This window comes from Phyllobates terribilis, unplaced genomic scaffold (genome assembly GCF_046119375.1).
Source record: "Phyllobates terribilis strain yellow unplaced genomic scaffold, ASM4611937v1 Scaffold_4__5_contigs__length_816908805, whole genome shotgun sequence".
In the NCBI taxonomy this organism is placed as follows: Eukaryota; Metazoa; Chordata; class Amphibia; order Anura; family Dendrobatidae; genus Phyllobates; species Phyllobates terribilis.
Genome location: NW_027362764.1, coordinates 27,594,467 through 27,618,497, shown reverse-complemented (window position 1 = coordinate 27,618,497; position 24,031 = coordinate 27,594,467). Strand labels below are relative to the sequence as shown.

Below are 24,031 nucleotides of genomic sequence, written 5' to 3'. Positions count from 1 at the left end.
CCCACGTGCCTGTATGACCTCTCTACAACGCCTGGGCATGCTCCTGATGAGGCTGAGTATTGTGTGTGGCCTCCACGTGCCTGTATGACCTCCCTACAACGCCTGGGCATGCTCCTGATGAGGCTGAGTATTGTGTGTGGCCTCCACGTGCCTGTATGACCTCCCTACAACGCCTGGGCATGCTCCTGATGAGGCTGAGTATTGTGTGTGGCCTCCACGTGCCTGTATGACCTCCCTACAACACCTGGGCATGCTCCTGATGAGGCTGAGTATTGTGTGTGGCCTCCACGTGCCTGTATGACCTCCCTACAACGCCTGGGCATGCTCCTGATGAGGCTGAGTATTGTGTGTGTGACCTCCACGTGCCTGTATGACCTCCCTACAACGCCTGGGCATGCTCCTGATGAGGCTGAGTATTGTGTGTGGCCTCCAAGTGCCTGTATGACCTCCCTACAACGCCTGGGCACGCTCCTGATGAGGCTCAGTATTGTGTGTGGCCTCCACGTGCCTGTATGACCTCCCTACCACACCTGGGCATGCTCCTGATGAGGCTGAGTATTGTGTGTGGCCCCCATGTGCCTGTATGACCTCCCTACAACGCCTGGGCATGCTCCTGATGAGGCTCAGTATTGTGTGTGGCCTCCACGTGCCTGTATGACCTCCCTACAACGCCTGGGCATGCTCCTGATGAGGCTCAGTATTGTGTGTGGCCGCCACGTGCCTGTGGGACCTCTCTACAACGCCTGGGCATACTCCTGATGAGGCTGAGTATTGTGTGTGTGGCCTCCACGTGCCTGTATGACCTCCCTACAACGCCTGGGCATGCTCCTGATGAGGCTGAGTATTGTATGTGGCCTCCAAGTGCCTGTATGACCTCCCTACAACGCCTGGGCACGCTCCTGATGAGGCTCAGTATTGTGTGTGGCCTCCACGTGCCTGTATGACCTCCCTACCACACCTGGGCATGCTCCTGATGAGGCTGAGTATTGTGTGTGGCCCCCATGTGCCTGTATGACCTCCCTACAACGCCTGGGCATGCTCCTGATGAGGCTCAGTATTGTGTGTGGCCTCCACGTGCCTGTATGACCTCCCTACAACGCCTGGGCATGCTCCTGATGAGGCTGAGTATTGTGTGTGGCCTCCACGTGCCTGTATGACCTCCCTACAACGCCTGGGCATGCTCCTGATGAGGCTGAGTATTGTGTGTGGCCTCCACGTGCCTGTATGACCTCCCTACAACGCCTGGGCATGCTCCTGATGAGGCTCAGTATTGTGTGTGGCCTCCACGTGCCTGTATGACCTCCCTACAACGCCTGGGCATGCTCCTGATGAGGCTGAGTATTGTATGTGGCCTCCACGTGCCTGTATGACCTCTCTACAACGCCTGGGCATGCTCCTGATGAGGCTGAGTATTGTGTGTGGCCTCCACGTGCCTGTATGACCTCCCTACAATGCCTGGGCATGCTCCTGATGAGGCTGAGTATTGTGTGTGGCCTCCACGTGCCTGTATGACCTCCCTACAACGCCTGGGCATGCTCCTGATGAGGCTCAGTATTGTGTGTGGCCTCCACGTGCCTGTATGACCTCCCTACCACACCTGGGCATGCTCCTGATGAGGCTGAGTATTGTGTGTGGCCCCCACGTGCCTGTATGACCTCCCTACAACGCCTGGGCATGCTCCTGATGAGGCTGAGTATTGTGTGTGGCCTCCACGTGCCTGTATGACCTCCCTACAACGCCTGGGCATGCTCCTGATGAGGCTCAGTATTGTGTGTGGCCCCCACGTGCCTGTATGACCTCCCTACAACACCTGGGCATGCTCCTGATGAGGCTGAGTATTGTGTGTGGCCCCCACGTGCCTGTATGACCTCCCTACAACGCCTGGGCATGCTCCTGATGAGGCTGAGTATTGTATGTGGCCTCCACGTGCCTGTATGACCTCCCTACAACGCCTGGGCATGCTCCTGATGAGGCTGAGTATTGTGTGTGGCCTCCACGTGCCTGTATGACCTCCCTACAACACCTGGGCATGCTCCTGATGAGGCTGAGTATTGTGTGTGGCCTCCACGTGCCTGTTTGACCTCCCTACAACGCCTGGGCATGCTCCTGATGAGGCTGAGTATTGTGTGTGGCCTCCACGTGCATGTATGACCTCCCTAAAACGCCTGGGCATGCTCCTGATGAGGCTGAGTATTGTGTGTGGCCCCCACGTGCCTGTATGACCTCCCTACAACGCCTGGGCATGCTCCTGATGAGGCTGAGAATTGTGTGTGGCCTCCACGTGCCTGTATGACCTCCCTACAACACCTGGGCATGCTCCTGATGAGGCTGAGTATTGTGTGTGGCCCCCACGTGCCTGTATGACCTCCCTACAACGCCTGGGCATGCTCCTGATGAGGCTGAGTATTGTGTGTGACCTCCACGTGCCTGTATGACCTCCCTACAACGCCTGGGCATGCTCCTGATGAGGCTGAGTATTGTGTGTGGCCTCCACGTGCCTGTATGACCTCCCTACAACGCCTGGGCACGCTCCTGATGAGGCTCAGTATTGTGTGTGGCCTCCACGTGCCTGTATGACCTCCCTACAACGCCTGGGCATGCTCCTGATGAGGCTGAGTATTGTGTGTGGCCCCCACGTGCCTGTATGACCTCCCTACAACGCCTGGGCATGCTCCTGATGAGGCCGAGTATTGTGTGTGGCCCCCACGTGCCTGTATGACCTCTCTACAACGCCTGGGCATGCTCCTGATGAGGCTGAGTATTGTGTGTGGCCTCCACGTGCCTGTATGACCTCCCTACAACGCCTGGGCATGCTCCTGATGAGGCTGAGTATTGTGTGTGGCCTCCACGTGTCTGTATGACCTCCCTACAACGCCTGGGCATGCTCCTGATGAGGCTGAGTATTGTGTGTGGCCTCCACGTGCCTGTATGACCTCCCTACAACACCTGGGCATGCTCCTGATGAGGCTGAGTATTGTGTGTGGCCTCCACGTGCCTGTATGACCTCCCTACAACGCCTGGGCATGCTCCTGATGAGGCTGAGTATTGTGTGTGTGACCTCCACGTGCCTGTATGACCTCCCTACAACGCCTGGGCATGCTCCTGATGAGGCTGAGTATTGTGTGTGGCCTCCAAGTGCCTGTATGACCTCCCTACAACGCCTGGGCACGCTCCTGATGAGGCTCAGTATTGTGTGTGGCCTCCACGTGCCTGTATGACCTCCCTACCACACCTGGGCATGCTCCTGATGAGGCTGAGTATTGTGTGTGGCCCCCATGTGCCTGTATGACCTCCCTACAACGCCTGGGCATGCTCCTGATGAGGCTCAGTATTGTGTGTGGCCTCCACGTGCCTGTATGACCTCCCTACAACGCCTGGGCATGCTCCTGATGAGGCTGAGTATTGTGTGTGGCCTCCACGTGCCTGTATGACCTCCCTACAATGCCTGGGCATGCTCCTGATGAGGCTGAGTATTGTGTGTGGCCTCCACGTGCCTGTATGACCTCCCTACAACGCCTGGGCATGCTCCTGATGAGGCTGAGTATTGTATGTGGCCTCCACGTGCCTGTATGACCTCTCTACAACGCCTGGGCATGCTCCTGATGAGGCTGAGTATTGTGTGTGGCCTCCACGTGCCTGTATGACCTCCCTACAACGCCTGGGCATGCTCCTGATGAGGCTGAGTATTGTGTGTGGCCTCCACGTGCCTGTATGACCTCCCTACAATGCCTGGGCATGCTCCTGATGAGGCTGAGTATTGTGTGTGGCCTCCACGTGCCTGTATGACCTCCCTACAACGCCTGGGCATGCTCCTGATGAGGCTCAGTATTGTGTGTGGCCTCCACGTGCCTGTATGACCTCCCTACAACGCCTGGGCATGCTCCTGATGAGGCTGAGTATTGTGTGTGGCCTCCACGTGCCTGTATGACCTCCCTACAATGCCTGGGCATGCTCCTGATGAGGCTGAGTATTGTGTGTGGCCTCCACGTGCCTGTATGACCTCCCTACAACGCCTGGGCATGCTCCTGATGAGGCTCAGTATTGTGTGTGGCCTCCACGTGCCTGTATGACCTCCCTACCACACCTGGGCATGCTCCTGATGAGGCTGAGTATTGTGTGTGGCCCCCACGTGCCTGTATGACCTCCCTACAACGCCTGGGCATGCTCCTGATGAGGCTGAGTATTGTGTGTGGCCTCCACGTGCCTGTATGACCTCCCTACAACGCCTGGGCATGCTCCTGATGAGGCTCAGTATTGTGTGTGGCCCCCACGTGCCTGTATGACCTTCCTACAACACCTGGGCATGCTCCTGATGAGGCTGAGTATTGTGTGTGGCCCCCACGAGCCTGTATGACCTCTCTACAACGCCTGGGCATGCTCCTGATGAGGCTGAGTATTGTGTGTGGCCTCCACGTGCCTGTATGACCTCCCTACAACGCCTGGGCATGCTCCTGATGAGGCTCAGTATTGTGTGTGGCCTCCACGTGCCTGTATGACCTCCCTACAACGCCTGGGCATGCTCCTGATGAGGCTGAGTATTGTGTGTGGCCTCCACGTGCCTGTATGACCTCCCTACAACGCCTGGGCATGCTCCTGATGAGGCTCAGTATTGTGTGTGGCCTCCACGTGCCTGTATGACCTCCCTACAACGCCTGGGCATGCTCCTGATGAGGCTCAGTATTGTGTGTGGCCCCCACGTGCCTGTATGACCTCCCTACAACACCTGGGCATGCTCCTGATGAGGCTGAGTATTGTGTGTGGCCTCCAAGCGCCTGTATGACCTCCCTACAACGCCTGGGCATGCCCCTGATGAGGCTGAGTATTGTGTGTGGCCTCCACATGCCTGTATGACCTCCCTACAACGCCTGGGCATGCTCCTGATGAGGCTCAGTATTGTGTGTGGCCTCCACGTGCCTGTATGACCTCCCTACAACGCCTGGGCATGCTCCTGATGAGGCTGAGTATTGTGTGTGGCCCCCACGTGCCTGTATGACCTCCCTACCACGCCTGGGCATGCTCCTGATGAGGCTGAGTATTGTGTGTGGCCTCCACGTGCCTGTATGACCTCCCTACAACGCCTGGGCATGCTCCTGATGAGGCTGAGTATTGTGTGTGGCCTCCACATGCCTGTATGACCTCCCTACAACGCCTGGGCATGCTCCTGATGAGGCTGAGTATTGTGTGTGGCCCCCACGTGCCTCTATGACCTCCCTACAACGCCAGGGCATGCTCCTGATGAGGCTGAGTATTGTGTGTGGCCTCCACGTGCCTGTATGACCTCCCTACAACGCCTGGGCATGCACCTGATGAGGCTCAGTATTGTGTGTGGCCTCCACGTGCCTGTATGACCTCCCTACAACGCCTGGGCATGCTCCTGATGAGGCTCAGTATTGTGTGTGGCCCCCATGTGCCTGTATGACCTCCCTCCAACACCTGGGCATGCTCCTGATGAGGCTGAGTATTGTGTGTGGCCCCCACGAGCCTGTATGACCTCTCTACAACGCCTGGGCATGCTCCTGATGAGGCTCAGTATTGTGTGTGGCCTCCACGTGCCTGTATGACCTCCCTACAACGCCTGGGCATGCTCCTGATGAGGCTCAGTATTGTGTGTGGCCTCCACGTGCCTGTATGACCTCCCTACAACGCCTGGGCATGCTCCTGATGAGGCTCAGTATTGTGTGTGGCCCCCACGTGCCTGTATGACCTCCCTACAACACCTGGGCATGCTCCTGATGAGGCTGATTATTGTGTGTGGCCCCCACGTGCCTGTATGACCTCCCTACAACGCCTGGGCATGCTCCTGATGAGGCTGAGTATTGTGTGTGGCCTCCACGTGCCTGTATGACCTCCCTACAACGCCTGGGCACGCTCCTGATGAGGCTGAGTATTGTGTGTGGCCTCCACGTGCCTGTATGACCTCCCTACAACGCCTGGGCATGCTCCTGATGAGGCTGAGTATTGTGTGTGGCCCCCACGTGCCTGTATGACCTCCCTACAATGCCTGGGCATGCTCCTGATGAGGCTGAGTATTGTGTGTGGCCTCCACGTGCCTGTATGACCTCCCTACAACGCCTGGGCACGCTCCTGATGAGGCTGAGTATTGTGTGTGGCCTCCACGTGCCTGTATGACCTCCCTACAACGCCTGGGCACGCTCCTGATGAGGCTCAGTATTGTGTGTGGCCTCCACGTGCCTGTATGACCTCCCTACAACGCCTGGGCACGCTCCTGATGAGGCTGAGTATTGTGTGTGGCCTCCACGTGCCTGTATGACCTCCCTACAACGCCTGGGCATGCTCCTGATGAGGCTGAGTATTGTGTGTGGCCTCCATGTGCCTGTATGACCTGTCTACAACGCCTGGGCATGCTCCTGATGAGGCTGAGTATTGTGTGTGGCCTCCACGTGCCTGTATGACCTCCCTACAACGCCTGGGCATGCTCCTGATGAGGCTGAGTATTGTGTGTGGCCCCCACGTGCCTGTATGACCTCCCTACAACGCCTGGCCATGCTCCTGATAAGGCTGAGTATTGTGTGTGGCCTCCACGTGCCTGTATGACCTCTCTACAACGCCTGGGCATGCTCCTGATGAGGCTGAGTATTGTGTGTGGCCTCCACGTGCCTGTATGACCTCCCTACAACGCCTGGGCATGCTCCTGATGAGGCTGAGTATTGTGTGTGGCCTCCACGTGCCTGTATGACCTCCCTACAACGCCTGGGCATGCTCCTGATGAGGCTGAGTATTGTGTGTGGCCTCCACGTGCCTGTATGACCTCCCTACAACGCCTGGGCATGCTCCTGATGAGGCTGAGTATTGTGTGTGGCCTCCACGTGCCTGTATGACCTCCCTACAACGCCTGGGCATGCTCCTGATGAGGCTGAGTATTGTGTGTGTGGCCTCCACGTGCCTGTATGACCTCCCTACAACGCCTGGGCATGCTCCTGATGAGGCTGAGTATTGTGTGTGGCCTCCACGTGCCTGTATGACCTCCCTACAACGCCTGGGCACGCTCCTGATGAGGCTCAGTATTGTGTGTGGCCTCCACGTGCCTGTATGACCTCCCTACCACACCTGGGCATGCTCCTGATGAGGCTGAGTATTGTGTGTGGCCCCCACGTGCCTGTATGACCTCCCTACAACGTCTGGGCATGCCCCTGATGAGGCTGAGTATTGTGTGTGGCCTCCACATGCCTGTATGACCTCCCTACAACGCCTGGCCATGCTCCTGATGAGGCTCAGTATTGTGTGTGGCCTCCACGTGCCTGTATGACCTCCCTACAACGCCTGGGCATGCTCCTGATGAGGCTGAGTATTGTGTGTGGCCTCCACGTGCCTGTATGACCTCCCTACAACGCCTGGTCATGCTCCTGATGAGGCTCAGTATTGTGTGTGGCCTCCACGTGCCTGTATGACCTCCCTACAACGCCTGGGCATGCTCCTGATGAGGCTCAGTATTGTGTGTGGCCTCCACGTGCCTGTATGACCTCCCTACAACGCCTGGGCATGCTCCTGATGAGGCTGAGTATTGTGTGTGGCCTCCACGTGCCTGTATGACCTCCCTAAAACGCCTGGGCATGCTCCTGATGAGGCTGAGTATTGTGTGTGGCCTCCACGTGCCTGTATGACCTCCCTACAACGCCTGGGCATGCTCCTGATGAGGCTGAGTATTGTGTGCGGCCTCCACGTGCCTGTATGACCTCCCTACAACGCCTGGGCATGCTCCTGATGAGGCTGAGTATTGTGTGTGGCCTCCACGTGCCTGTATGACCTCCCTACAACGCCTGGGCATGCTCCTGATGAGGCTCAGTATTGTGTGTGGCCTCCACGTGCCTCTATGACCTCCCTACAACGCCTGAGCATGCTCCTGATGAGGCTGAGTATTGTGTGCGGCCTCCACCTGCCTGTATGACCTCCTTACAACGCCTGGGCATGCTCCTGATGAGGCTCAGTATTGTGTGTGGCCTCCACGTGCCTGTATGACCTCCCTACAACGCCTGGGCATGCTCCTGATGAGGCTGAGTATTGTGTCCGGCCTCCACCTGCCTGTATGACCTCCCTACAACGCCTGGGCATGCTCCTGATGAGGCTGAGTATTGTGTGTGGCCTCCATGTGCCTGTATGACCTGTCTACAACGCCTGGGCATGCTCCTGATGAGGCTGAGTATTGTGTGTGGCCTCCACGTGCCTGTATGACCTCCCTACAACGCCTGGGCATGCTCCTGATGAGGCTGAGTATTGTGTGTGGCCCCCACGTGCCTGTATGACCTCCCTACAACGCCTGGCCATGCTCCTGATAAGGCTGAGTATTGTGTGTGGCCTCCACGTGCCTGTATGACCTCTCTACAACGCCTGGGCATGCTCCTGATGAGGCTGAGTATTGTGTGTGGCCTCCACGTGCCTGTATGACCTCCCTACAACGCCTGGGCATGCTCCTGATGAGGCTGAGTATTGTGTGTGGCCTCCACGTGCCTGTATGACCTCCCTACAACGCCTGGGCATGCTCCTGATGAGGCTGAGTATTGTGTGTGGCCTCCACGTGCCTGTATGACCTCCCTACAACGCCTGGGCATGCTCCTGATGAGGCTGAGTATTGTGTGTGGCCTCCACGTGCCTGTATGACCTCCCTACAACGCCTGGGCATGCTCCTGATGAGGCTGAGTATTGTGTGTGTGGCCTCCACGTGCCTGTATGACCCCCCTACAACGCCTGGGCATGCTCCTGATGAGGCTGAGTATTGTGTGTGGCCTCCACGTGCCTGTATGACCTCCCTACAACGCCTGGGCACGCTCCTGATGAGGCTCAGTATTGTGTGTGGCCTCCACGTGCCTGTATGACCTCCCTACCACACCTGGGCATGCTCCTGATGAGGCTGAGTATTGTGTGTGGCCCCCACGTGCCTGTATGACCTCCCTACAACGTCTGGGCATGCCCCTGATGAGGCTGAGTATTGTGTGTGGCCTCCACGTGCCTGTATGACCTCCCTACAACGCCTGGGCATGCTCCTGATGAGGCTCAGTATTGTGTGTGGCCTCCACGTGCCTGTATGACCTCCCTACAACGCCTGGGCATGCTCCTGATGAGGCTGAGTATTGTGTGTGGCCTCCACGTGCCTGTATGACCTCCCTACAACGCCTGGCCATGCTCCTGATGAGGCTCAGTATTGTGTGTGGCCTCCACGTGCCTGTATGACCTCCCTACAACGCCTGGGCATGCTCCTGATGAGGCTCAGTATTGTGTGTGGCCTCCACGTGCCTGTATGACCTCCCTACAACGCCTGGGCATGCTCCTGATGAGGCTGAGTATTGTGTGTGGCCTCCACGTGCCTGTATGACCTCCCTACAACGCCTGGGCATGCTCCTGATGAGGCTGAGTATTGTGTGTGGCCTCCACGTGCCTGTATGACCTCCCTACAACGCCTGGGCATGCTCCTGATGAGGCTGAGTATTGTGTGCGGCCTCCACGTGCCTGTATGACCTCCCTACAACGCCTGGGCATGCTCCTGATGAGGCTGAGTATTGTGTGTGGCCTCCACGTGCCTGTATGACCTCCCTACAACGCCTGGGCATGCTCCTGATGAGGCTCAGTATTGTGTGTGGCCTCCACGTGCCTCTATGACCTCCCTACAACGCCTGAGCATGCTCCTGATGAGGCTGAGTATTGTGTGCGGCCTCCACCTGCCTGTATGACCTCCTTACAACGCCTGGGCATGCTCCTGATGAGGCTCAGTATTGTGTGTGGCCTCCACGTGCCTGTATGACCTCCCTACAACGCCTGGGCATGCTCCTGATGAGGCTGAGTATTGTGTCCGGCCTCCACCTGCCTGTATGACCTCCTTACAACGCCTGGGCATGCTCCTGATGAGGCTGAGTATTGTGTGTGGCCTCCACGTGCCTGTATGACCTCCCTACAGCGCCTGGGCATGCTCCTGATGAGGCTGAGTATTGTGTGTGGCCTCCACGTGCCTGTATGACCTCCCTACAACGCCTGGGCATGCTCCTGATGAGGCTGAGTATTGTGTGTGGACTCCACGTGCCTGTATGACCTCCCTACAACGCCTGGGCATGCTCCTGATGAGGCTGAGTATTGTGTGTGGCCTCCACGTGCCTGTGTGACCTCCCTACAACACCTGGGCATGCTCCTGATGAGGCTCAGTATTGTGTGTGGCCTCCACGTGCCTGTATGACCTCTCTACAACGCATGGGCATGCTCCTGATGAGGCTGAGTATTGTGTGTGGCCTCCACGTGCCTGTATGACCTCCCTACAACGCCTGGACATGCTCCTGATGAGGCTGAGTATTGTGTGTGACCTCCACGTGCCTGTATGACCTCCCTACAACGCCTGGGCATGCTCCTGATGAGGCTGGGTATTGTGTGTGGCCTCCACGTGCCTGTATGACCTCCCTACAACGCCTGGGCATGCTCCTGATGAGGCTCAGTATTGTGTGTGGCCTCCACGTGCCTGTATGACCTCTCTACAACGCATGGGCATGCTCCTGATGAGGCTGAGTATTGTGTGTGGCCTCCACGTGCCTGTATGACCTCCCTACAACGCCTGGACATGCTCCTGATGAGGCTGAGTATTGTGTGTGACCTCCACGTGCCTGTATGACCTCCCTACAACGCCTGGGCATGCTCCTGATGAGGCTGGGTATTGTGTGTGGCCTCCACGTGCCTGTATGACCTCCCTACAACGCCTGGCCATGCTCCTGATGAGGCTGAGTATTGTGTGTGGCCTCCACGTGCCTGTATGACCTCCCTACAACGCCTGGGCATGCTCCTGATGAGGCTGAGTATTGTGTGTGGCCTCCACGTGCCTGTATGACCTCCCTACAACGCCTGGGCATGCTCCTGATGAGGCTGAGTATTGTGTGTGGCCTCCACGTGCCTGTATGACCTCCCTACAACGCCTGGGCATGCTCCTGATGAGGCTCAGTATTGTGTGTGGCCTCCACGTGCCTGTATGACCTCTCTACAACGCCTGGGCATGCTCCTGATGAGGCTCAGTATTGTGTGTGGCCTCCACGTGCCTGTATGACCTCCCTACAACGCCTGGGCATGCTCCTGATGAGGCGGAGTATTGTGTGTGGCCTCCACGTGCCTGTATGACCTCCCTACAACGCCTGGGCATGCTCCTGATGAGGCTGAGTATTGTGTGTGGCCTCCATGTGCCTGTATGACCTCCCTACAACGCCTGGGCATGCTCCTGATGAGGCTGAGTATTGTGTGTGGCCTCCACGTGCCTGTATGACCTCCCTACAACGCCTGGGCATGCTCCTGATGAGGCTGAGTATTGTGTGTGGCCTCCACGTGGCTGTATGACCTCCCTACAATGCCTGGGCATGCTCCTGATGAGGCTCAGTATTGTGTGTGGCCTCCACGTCCCTGTATGACCTCCCTACAACGCCTGGGCATGCTCCTGATGAGGCTGCGTATTGTGTGTGGCCTCCACGTGCCTGTATGACCTCCCTACAACGCCTGGGCATGCTCCTGATGAGGTTGCGGATTGTCTCCTGTGGGATCTCCTCCCAGACCTGGACTAAAGCATCCGCCAACTCCTGGACAGTCTGTGGTGCAACGTGACGTTGGTGGATGGAGCGAGACATGATGTCCCAGATGTGCTCAATCGGATTCAGGTCTGGGGGACGGGCGGCCGGTCCATAGCTTCAATGCCTTCATCTGGCAGGAACTGCTGACACTCTCCAGACACATGAGGTCTGGCATTGTCCTGCATTAGCAGGAACCCAGGGCCAACCGCACCAGCATATGGTCTCACAAGGGGTCTGAGGATCTCATCTCGCTACCTAATGGCAGTCAAGCTACCTCTGGCGAGCACATGGAGGGCTATGCGGCCCTCCAAAGAAATGCCACCCCACACCATTACTGACCCACTGCCAGACCGGTCATGCTGAAGGATGTTGCAGGCAGCAGATCGCTCTCCACGGCGTCTCCAGACTCTGTCACGTCTGTCACATGTGCTCAGTGTGAACCTGCTTTCATCTGTGAAGAGCACAGGGCGCCAGTGGCCACTTTGCCAATCCTGGTGTTCTGTGGCAAATGCCAAGCGTCCTGCACGGTGTTGGGCTGTGAGCACAACCCCCATCTGTGGACGTCGGGCCCTCATACCACCCTCATGGAGCCGGTTTCTAACCGTTTGTGCAGACACATGCACATTTGTGGCCTGCTGGAGGTCATTTTGCAGGGCTCTGGCAGTGCTCCTCCTGTTCCTCCTTGCACAAAGGCGGAGGTAGCAGTCCTGCTGCGGGGTTGTTGCCCTCCTACGGCCCCCTCCATGTCTCCTGGTGTCTCCTGGTGTACTGGCGTGTCTCGGCTGGTAGCGCCTCCAGCCTCTGGACACTACGCTGACAGACACAGCAAACCTTCTTGCCACAGCTCGCATTGATGTGCCATCCTGGATGAGCTGCACTACCTGAGCAACTTCTGTGGGTTGAGTCCGTCTCATACTACCACGAGTGTGAAAGCACAACCAACATTCAAAAGTGACCAAAACATCAGCCAGAAAGCATTGGTACTGAGATGTGGTCTGTGGTCCCCACCTGCAGAACCACTCCTTTATTGAGGGGGTCTTGATAATTGCCAATAATTTCCATCTATTGTCTATTCCATTTGCACAACAGCAGGTGAAATTGATTGTCAATCAGTGTTGCTTCCTAAGTGGACAGTTTGATTTCACAGAAGTTTCATCTACTTGGAGTTATATTCTGTTGTTTAAGTCTTCCCTTTATTTTTTTTGAGCAGTTATATACCTGGCATCAGTGAGACCAGGCCCGCAGCTCTTCAACTCACAGAGTCCGGCTGATAGAGGAGTCCTTGCTCTCCCGGCTTCAGTGCAGCAGCTCAGCTGATTCAGAATAAGCTTATTACTGGCACCAGCGCTGGACCATGCAATAACCGGCACTGCTCGATACTTAAGTGAGCACGCCAATACTCGATGGAGTATAGAGCAGTGCTGAGCACACTCACCCATCACTAGCAGCCAACAACTCAGCAGCTGCCAAAAATGCAAGGGGAGATCCTGAGAGCTAACAGAGCAGCAGAACTGGAAGTACAGCTCTGAAGGTTAAGAAACGATGTAACAGCAGAATAGTGGCTGCAGCTCTGGAGGTGACTGAAGGATAACACATGATATAACAGCAGAATAGTGGCTGCAGCTCTGGAGGTGACTGGAGGATAAGACCTAATATAACAGCAGAATAGTGGCTGCAGCTCTGGAGGTGACTGGAGGATAACACATGATATAACAGCAGAATAGTGGCTGCAGCTCTGGAGGTGACTGGAGTATAAGACATGATGTAACAGCAGAATAGTGAGTGCAGCTCTGGAGGTGACTGGAGGATAAGACACGATGTAACAGCAGAATAGTGACTGCAGCTCTGGAGGTGACTGGAGGATAAGACACGATGTAACAGCAGAATAGTGAGTGCAGCTCTGGAGGTGGTTGGAGGATAAGACAAGATGTAACAGCAGAATAGTGACCGCAGCTCTGGAGGTGACTGGAGGATAAGACACAATGTAACAGCAGAATAGTGAGTGCAGCTCTGGAGGTGGTTGGAGGATAAGACAAGATGTAACAGCAGAATAGTGAGTGCAGCTCTGGAGGTGGTTGGAGGATAGGATCTGATGGCATACAGGGGTGAGCTGACCTTTGGTATTCTGGATGAAGCGGAGGCTTTCACACTCTATTGGATGAGTAGCTGTACTTGTGTTCTCTGTTATCAGCCATCTCCAGCTCCACAGATCGCCTCTTACCCACTCTGGTTTTGTATTGTGAACTGCAGGAAATGTTTGGCGATTACCTTCACAATTGGAACATTTCTCCTACCTGCCAATCTCTTCCTTAACCTCAAAGAAAGACTTCAGCTTCCGCCTCCGATGTGACGTCTTTGTCTCCTGATCCTTCTCATCTGGAAAAAAAAAAAACTCCTGTCACCGAAATGTCACCTCCCCTCCCCCATCATCAATGTTCCCTCAGGATCTAAGGACATGAGACTCCCCCAGAATAAGCAAAGACAAAGGATACAATGTAACACTGCAGGAATAGAGGAGAGATACAATGTAACACTGCAGGAATAGAGGAGAGATACAATGTAACACTGCAGGAATAGAGGAGGGATACAATGTAACACTGCAGGAATAGAAGAGAGATACAATGTAACACTGCAGGAATAGAGGAGAGATACAATGTAACACTGCAGGAATAGAGAAGAGATACAATGTAACACTGCAGGAATAGAGGAGGGATACAATGTAACACTGCAGGAATAGAGGAGGGATACAATGTAACACTGCAGGAATAGAAGAGAGATACAATGTAACACTGCAGGAATAGAGGAGAGATACAATGTAACACTGCAGGAATAGAAGAGAGATACAATGTAACACTGCAGGAATAGAGAAGAGATACAATGTAACACTGCAGGAATAGAGGAGGGATACAATGTAACACTGCAGGAATAGAGGAGGGATACAATGTAACACTGCAGGAATAGAAGAGAGATACAATGTAACACTGCAGGAATAGAGAAGAGATACAATGTAACACTGCAGGAATAGAGGAGGATACAATGTAACACTGCAGGAATAGAGGAGGGATACAATGTAACACTGCAGGAATAGAAGAGAGATACAATGTAACACTGCAGGAATAGAGGAGGATACAATGTAACACTGCAGGAATAGAGGAGAGATACAATGTAACACTGCAGGAATAGAGGAAAGATACAATGTAACACTGCAGGAATAGAGGAGGATACAATGTAACACTGCAGGAATAGAGGAGAGATACAATGTAACACTGCAGGAATAGAGGAGGATACAATGTAACACTGCAGGAATAGAGGAGAGATACAATGTAACACTGCAGGAATAGAGGAGGATACAATGTAACACTGCAGGAATAGAGGAGAGATACAATGTAACACTGCAGGAATAGAGGAGGGATACAATGTAACACTGCAGGAATAGAGGAGGGATACAATGTAACACTGCAGGAATAGAGGAGGGATACAATGTAACACTGCAGGAATAAAGGAGAGATACAATGTAACACTGCAGGAATAAAGGAGAGATACAATGTAACACTGCAGGAATAGAGGAGGATACAATGTAAAACTGCAGGAATAGAGGAGAGATACAATGTAACACTGCAGGAATAGAGGAGGGATACAATGTAACACTGCAGGAATAGAGGAGAGATACAATGTAACACTGCAGGAATAGAGAAGAGATACAATGTAACACTGCAGGAATAGAGGAGAGATACAATGTAACACTGCAGGAATAGAGGAGAGATACAATGTAACACTGCAGGAATAGAGGAGGGATACAATGTAACACTGCAGGAATAGAGGAGAGATACAATGTAACACTGCAGGAATAGAGGAGGGATACAATGTAACACTGCAGGAATAGAGGAGGGATACAATGTAACACTGCAGGAATAGAGGAGAGATACAATGTAACACTGCAGGAATAGAGGAGGGATACAATGTAACACTGCAGGAATGGAGGAGAGATACAATGTAACACTGCAGGAATAGAGGAGAGATACAATGTAACACTGCAGGAATAGAGGAGAGATACAATGTAACACTGCAGGAATAGAGGAGAGATACAATGTAACACTGCAGGAATAGAGGAGGGATACAATGTAACACTGCAGGAATAGAGGAGAGATACAATGTAACACTGCAGGAATAGAGGAGAGATACAATGTAACACTGCAGGAATAAAGGAGAGATACAATGTAACACTGCAGGAATAGAGGAGGATACAATGTAACACTGCAGGAATAGAGGAGGGATACAATGTAACACTGCAGGAATAGAGGAGAGATACAATGTAACACTGCAGGAATAGAGGAGAGATACAATGTAACACTGCAGGAATAAAGGAGAGATACAATGTAACACTGCAGGAATAGAGGAGGATACAATGTAACACTGCAGGAATAGAGGAGGGATACAATGTAACACTGCAGGAATAGAGGAGAGATACAATGTAACACTGCAGGAATAGAGGAGAGATACAATGTAACACTGCAGGAATAGAGGAGAGATACAATGTAACACTGCAGGAATAGAAGAGAGATACAATGTAACACTGCAGGAATAGAGGAGAGATACAATGTAACACTGCAGGAATAGAGAAGAGATACAATGTAACACTGCAGGAATAGAGGAGGATACAATGTAACACTGCAGGAATAAAGGAGAGATACAATGTAACACTGCAGGAATAGAGGAGAGATACAATCTAACACTGCAGGAATAGAAGAGAGATACAATGTAACACTGCAGGAATAGAGGAGAGATACAATGTAACACTGCAGGAATAGAGGAGAGATACAATGTAACACTGCAGGAATAGAGGAGAGATACAATGTAACACTGCAGGAATAGAGGAGGATACAATGTAACACTGCAGGAATAGAGGAGAGAAACAATGTAACACTGCAGGAATAGAGGAGGGATACAATGTAACACTGCAGGAATAGAGGAGGGATACAATGTAACACTGCAGGAATAGAGGAGAGATACAATGTAACACTGCAGGAATAGAGGAGGGATACAATGTAACACTGCAGGAATAGAGGAGAGATACAATGTAACACTGCAGGAATAGAGGAGGATACAATGTAACACTGCAGGAATAGAGGAGAGATACAATGTAACACTGCAGGAATAGAGGAGAGATACAATGTAACACTGCAGGAATAGAGGAGGGATACAATGTAACACTGCAGAAATAGAGGAGGGATACAATGTAACACTGCAGGAATAGAGGAGAGATACAATGTAACACTGCAGGAATAGAGGAGGGATACAATGTAACACTGCAGGAATAGAGGAGAGATACAATGTAACACTGCAGGAATAGAGGAGAGATACAATGTAACACTGCAGGAATAGAGGAGAGATACAATGTAACACTGCAGGAATAGAGGAGAGATACAATGTAACACTGCAGGAATAGAGGAGGGATACAATGTAACACTGCAGGAATAGAGGAGGGATACAATGTAACACTGCAGGAATAGAGGAGAGATACAATGTAACACTGCAGGAATAGAGGAGAGAAACAATGTAACACTGCAGGAATAGAGGAGGGATACAATGTAACACTGCAGGAATAGAAGAGAGATACAATGTAACACTGCAGGAATAGAAGAGATACAATGTAACACTGCAGGAATAGAGGAGGGATACAATGTAACACTGCAGGAATAGAGGAGGGATACAATGTAACACTGCAGGAATAGAAGAGAGATACAATGTAACACTGCAGGAATAGAGGAGAGATACAATGTAACACTGCAGGAATAGAGGAGGGATACAATGTAACACTGCAGGAATAGAAGAGAGATACAATGTAACACTGCAGGAATAGAGGAGAGATACAATGTAACACTGCAGGAATAGAGGAGGGATACAATGTAACACTGCAGGAATAGAAGAGAGATACAATGTAACACTGCAGGAATAGAGGAGAGATACAATGTAACACTGCAGGAATAGAGGAGAGATACAATGTAACACTGCAGGAATAGAGGAGGGATACAATGTAACACTGCAGGAATAGAGGAGAGATACAAAGTAACACTGCATTATAGTGTATGTGCCCCCCACATCCACCTCCGGGGGCTTCTCCGTCCTTATCTACATCCATAGACATTAATATGGAGAAAGGTATGTGCCCCCCACATCCACCTCCGGGGGCTTCACTGTCCTCATCTACATCCATAGACATTAATATGGAGGAAAGTATGTGCCCCCCACATCCACCTCCGGGGGCTTCTCTGTCCTCATCTACATCCATAGACATTAATATGGAGGAAAGTATGTGCCCCCCACATCCACCTCTAGGGGCTTCACTGTCCTCATCTACATCCATAGACATTAATATGGAAAAAAGTATGTGCCCCCCACATCCACCTCCAGGGGCTTCTCTGTCCTCATCTACATCCATATATATTAATATGGAGGAAAGTATGTGTCCCCCACATCCACCTCCAGGGGCTTCTCTGTCCTCATCTACATCCATAGACATTAATATGGAGAAAGTATGTGCCCCCCACATCCACCTCCAGGGGCTTCTCTGTCCTCATCTACATCCATAGACATTAATATGGAGGAAAGTATGTGTCCCCCACATCCACCTCCAGGGGCTTCTCTGTCCTCATCTACATCCATATATATTAATATGGAGAAAAGTATGTGCCCCCCCACATCCACCTCTAGGGGCTTCACTGTCCTCATCTACATCCATAGACATTAATATGGAAAAAAGTATGTGCACCCCACGTCAACCTCCGGGGGCTTCTCTGTCCTCATCTACATCCATAGACATTAATATGGAGAAAGTATGTGCCCCCCACATCCACCTCCAGGGGCTTCTCTGTCCTCATCTACATCCATAGACATTAATATGGAGGAAAGTATGTGTCCCCCACATACACCTCCGGGGGCTTCTCTGTCCTCATCTACATCCATAGACATTAATATGGAGAAAAGTATGTGCCCCCCCACATCCAACTCCAGGGGCTTCTCTGTCCTCATCTACATCCATAGACATTAATATGGAGAAAAGTATGTGCCCCCCACATCCACCTCCGGGGGCTTCTCTGTCCTCATCTACATCCATAGACATTAATATGGAGAAAAGTATGTGCCCCCCATATCCACCTCCAGGGGCTTCTCTGTCCTCATCTACATCCATAGACATTAATATGGAGAAAGTATGTGCCCCCCACATCCACCTCCGGGGGCTTCTCTGTCCTCATCTACATCCATAGACATTAATATGGAAAAAAGTATGTGCCCCCCACATCCACCTCCGGGGGCTTCTCTGTCCTCATCTACATCCATAGACATTAATATGGAAAAAAGTATGTGCCCCCCACATCCACCTCCGGGGGCTTCTCTGTCCTCATCTACATCCATATATATTAATATGGAGAAAAGTATGTGCCCCCCACATCCACCTCTGGGGGCTTCTCTGTCCTCATCTACATCCATAGACATTAATATGGAGAAAGTATGTGCCCCCCACATCCACCTCCGGGGGCTTCTCTGTCCTCATCTACATCCATAGACATTAATATGGAGGAAAGTATGTGCCCCCCACATCCATCTCCGGGGGCTTCTCTGTCCTCATCTACATCCATAGACATTAATATGGAGAAAGGTATGTGCCCCCCACATCCACCTCCGGGGGCTTCACTGTCCTCATCTACATCCATAGACATTAATATGGAGAAAAGTATGTGCCCCCACATCCACCTCCGGGGGCTTCTCTGTCCTCATCTACATCCATAGACATTAATATGGAGGAAAGTATGTGCCCCCCACATCCACCTCCAGGGGCTTCTCTGTCCTCATCTACATCCATAGACATTAATATGGAGAAAGTATGTGCCCCCCACATCCACCTCCGGGGGCTTCTCTGTCCTCATCTACATCCATAGACATTAATATGGAGGAAAGTATGTGCCCCCCACATCCACCTCCGGGGGCTTCTCTGTCCTCATCCATAGACATTAATATGGAGAAAGTATGTGCCCCCCACATCCACCTCCGGGGGCTTCTCTGTCCTCATCTACATCCATAGACATTAATATGGAGAAAAGTATGTGCCCCCCACATCCACCTCCAGGGGCTTCTCTTCCCTCATCTACATCTATAGACATTAATATGGAGAAAAGTATGTGCCCCCCACATCCAACTCCAGGGGCTTCTCTGTCCTCATCTACATCCATAGACATTAATATGGAGAAAAGTATGTGCCCCCCACATCCACCTCCGGGGGCTTCTCTGTCCTCATCTACATCCATAGACATTAATATGGAGAAAAGTATGTGCCCCCCACACCCACCTCCGGGGGCTTCTCTGTCCTCATCTACATCCATAGACATTAATATGGAGGAAAGTATGTGCCCCCCACATCCACCTCCGGGGGCTTCTCTGTCCTCATCTACATCCATAGACATTAATATGGAGGAAAGTATGTGCCCCCCACATCCACCTCCGGGGGCTTCTCTGTCCTCATCTACATCCATAGACATTAATATGGAGAAAAGTATGTGCCCCCCACATCCACCTCCGGGGTCTTCTCTGTCCTCATCTACATCCATAGACATTAATATGGAGAAAGTATGTGCCCCCCACATCCACCTCCAGGGGCTTCTCTGTCCTCATCTACATCCATAGACATTAATATGGAGGAAAGTATGTGCCCCCCACATCCACCTCCGGGGGCTTCTCTGTCCTCATCTACATCCATAGACATTAATATGCAGAAAAGTATGTGCCCCCCACATCCACCTCCGGGGGCTTCACTGTCCTCATCTACATCCATAGACATTAATATGGAAAAAAGTATGTGCCCCCCACATCCACCTCCAGGGGCTTCTCTGTCCTCATCTACATCCATAAACATTAATATGGAGAAAAGTATGTGCCCCCCATATCCACCTCCAGGGGCTTCTCTGTCCTCATCTACATCCATAAACATTAATATGGAGAAAAGTATGTGCCCCCCACATCCACCTCCAGGGGCTTCTCTGTCCTCATCTACATCCATAAACATTAATATGGAGAAAAGTATGTGCCCCCCACATCAACCTCCGGGGGCTTCTCTGTCCTCATCTACATCCATAGACATTAATATGGAGAAAGTATGTGCCCCCCACATCCACCTCCGGGGGCTTCTCTGTCCTCATCTACATCCATAAACATTAATATGGAGAAAAGTATGTGCCCCCCATATACACCTCCAGGGGCTTCTCTGTCCTCATCTACATCCATAAACATTAATATGGAGAAAAGTATGTGCCCCCCATATCCACCTCCGGGGGCTTCTCTGTCCTCATCTACATCCATAGACATTAATATGGAGAAAAGTATGTGCCCCCCACATCCAAATCCAGGGGCTTCTCTGTCCTCATCTACATCCATAGACATTAATATGGAGAAAAGTATGTGCCCCCCACATCCAAATCCAGGGGCTTCTCTGTCCTCATCTACATCCATAGACATTAATATGGAGAAAAGTATGTGCCCCCCACATCCAACTCCAGGGGCTTCTCTGTCCTCATCTACATCCATAGACATTAATATGGAGAAAAGTATGTGCCCCCCACATCCACCTCCGGGGGCTTCTCTGTCCTCATCTACATCCATAGACATTAATATGGAGAAAAGTATGTGCCCCCCATATCCACCTTCAGGGGCTTCTCTGTCCTCATCTACATCCATAGACATTAATATGGAGAAAAGTATGTGCCCCCCATATCCACCTCCAGGGGCTTCTCTGTCCTCATCTACATCCATATATATTAATATGGAGAAAAGTATGTGCCCCCCACATCCACCTCCAGGGGCTTCTCTGTCCTCATCTACATCCATAGACATTAATATGGAGAAAGTATGTGCCCCCCACATCCACCTCCGGGGGCTTCTCTGTCCTCATCTACATCCATAGACATTAATATGGAGAAAGTATGTGCCCCCCACATCCACCTCCGGGGGCTTCTCTGTCCTCATCTACATCCATAGACATTAATATGGAAAAAAGTATGTGCCCCCCACATCCACCTCCGGGGGCTTCACTGTCCTCATCTACATCCATAGACATTAATATGGAAAAAAGTATGTGCCCCCCACATCCACCTCCGGGGGCTTCTCTGTCCTCATCTACATCCATATATATTAATATGGAGAAAAGTATGTGCCCCCCACATCCACCTCCGGGGGCTTCTCTGTCCTCATCTACATCCATAGACATTAATATGGAGAAAGTATGTGCCCCCCATATCCACCTCCGGGGGCTTCTCTGTCCTCATCTACATCCATAGACATTAATATGGAGAAAGTATGTGCCCCCCACATCCACCTCCGGGGGCTTCTCTGTCCTCATCTACATCCATAGACATTAATATGGAGAAAAGTATGTGCCCCCCACATCCACCTCCGGGGGCTTCTCTGTCCATCTACATCCATAGACATTAATATGGAGAAAAGTATGTGCCCCCCACATCCACCTCCAGGGGCTTCTCTGTCCTCATCTACATCCATAGACATTAATATGGAGAAAAGTATGTGCCCCCCACATCCACCTCCGGGGGCTTCTCTGTCCTCATCTACATCCATAGACATTAATATGGAGAAAGTATGTGCCCCCCACATCCACCTCCGGGGGCTTCTCTGTCCTCATCTACATCCATATATATTAATATGGAGAAAAGTATGTGCCCCCCACATCCACCTCCGGGGGCTTCTCTGTCCTCATCTACATCCATAGACATTAATATGGAGAAAAGTATGTGCCCCCCACATCCACCTCCAGGGGCTTCACTGTCCTCATCTACATCCATAGACATTAATATGGAAAAAAGTATGTGCCCCCCACATCCACCTCCGGGGGCTTCACTGTCCTCATCTACATCCATAGACATTAATATGGAAAAAAGTATGTGCCCCCCACATCCACCTCCGGGGGCTTCTCTGTCCTCATCTACATCCATAGACATTAATATGGAGAAAAGTATCTGCCCCCCACATCCACCTCCGGGGGCTTCTCTGTCCTCATCTACATCCATAGACATTAATATGGAGAAAGTATGTGCCCCCCACATCCACCTCCGGGGGCTTCTCTGTCCTCATCTACATCCATAGACATTAATATGGAGAAAAGTATCTGCCCCCCACATCCACCTCCGGGGGCTTCTCTGTCCTCATCTACATCCATAGACATTAATATGGAGAAAGTATGTGCCCCCCACATCCACCTCCAGGGGCTTCTCTGTCCTCATCTACATCCATAGACATTAATATGGAGAAAGTATGTGCCCCCCACATCCACCTCCGGGAGCTTCTCTGTCCTCATCTACATCCATAGACATTAATATGGAGAAAGTATGTGACCCCCACATCCACCTCCGGGGGCTTCTCTGTCCTCATCTACATCCATAGACATTGATATGGAGAAAAGTATGTGCCCCCCACAACCACCTCCAGGGGCTTCTCTGTCCTCATCTACATCCATAGACATTAATATGGAGAAAAGTATGTGCCCCCCACAACCACCTCCAGGGGCTTCTCTGTCCTCATCTACATCCATAGACATTAATATGGAGGAAAGTATGTGCCCCCCACATCCACCTCCGGGGGCTTCTCTGCCCTCATCTACATCCATAGACATTAATATGGAGAAAAGTATGTGCCCCCCACAACCACCTCCAGGGGCTTCTCTGTCCTCATCTACATCCATAGACATTAATATGGAGGAAAGTATGTGCCCCCCACATCCACCTCCAGGGGCTTCTCTGTCCTCATCTACGTCCATAGACATTAATATGGAGGAAAGTATGTGCCCCTCACAACCACCTCCAGGGGCTTCTCTGTCCTCATCTACATCCATAGACATTAATATGGAGGAAAGTATGTGCCCCTCACAACCACCTCCAGGGGCTTCTCTGTCCTCATCTACATCCATAGACATTAATATGGAGAAAAGTATGTGCCCCCCACAACCACCTCCAGGGGCTTCTCTGTCCTCATCTACATCCATAGACATTAATATGGAGGAAAGTATGTGCCCCCCACATCCACCTCCAGGGGCTTCTCTGTCCTCATCTACATCCATAGACATTAATATGGAGGAAAGTATGTGCCCCCCACATCCACCTCCGGGGGCTTCTCTGCCCTCATCTACATCCATAGACATTAATATGGAGAAAAGTATGTGCCCCCCACATCCACCTCCAGGGGCTTCTGTGTCCTCATCTACATCCATAGACATTAATATGGAGAAAAGTATGTGCCCCCCACATCCACCTCCAGGGGCTTCTCTGTCCTCATCTACATCCATAGACATTAATATGGAGAAAGTATGTGCACCCCACATCCACCTCCGGGGGCTTCTCTGCCCTCATCTACATCCATAGACATTAATATGTAGAAAGTATGTGCCCCCCACATCCACCTCCGGGGGCTTCTCTGTCCTCATATACATCCAT

At 51.9% G+C, this 24,031-nt stretch overlaps 1 protein-coding gene across 1 annotated transcript in view; it reads right to left on the bottom strand.

Moving 5' to 3' along the window:
• LOC141264608 (obscurin-like) overlaps positions 1-24,031 on the bottom strand; it is an 870,641-nt gene that overhangs the window by 272,556 nt on the left and 574,054 nt on the right. Inside the window, exon 27 of the mRNA XM_073676886.1 lies at positions 13,838-13,919. Within this exon, the coding sequence (XP_073532987.1) occupies positions 13,838-13,919 (82 nt within the window). The remainder of the gene's footprint in view (positions 1-13,837; positions 13,920-24,031) is intronic.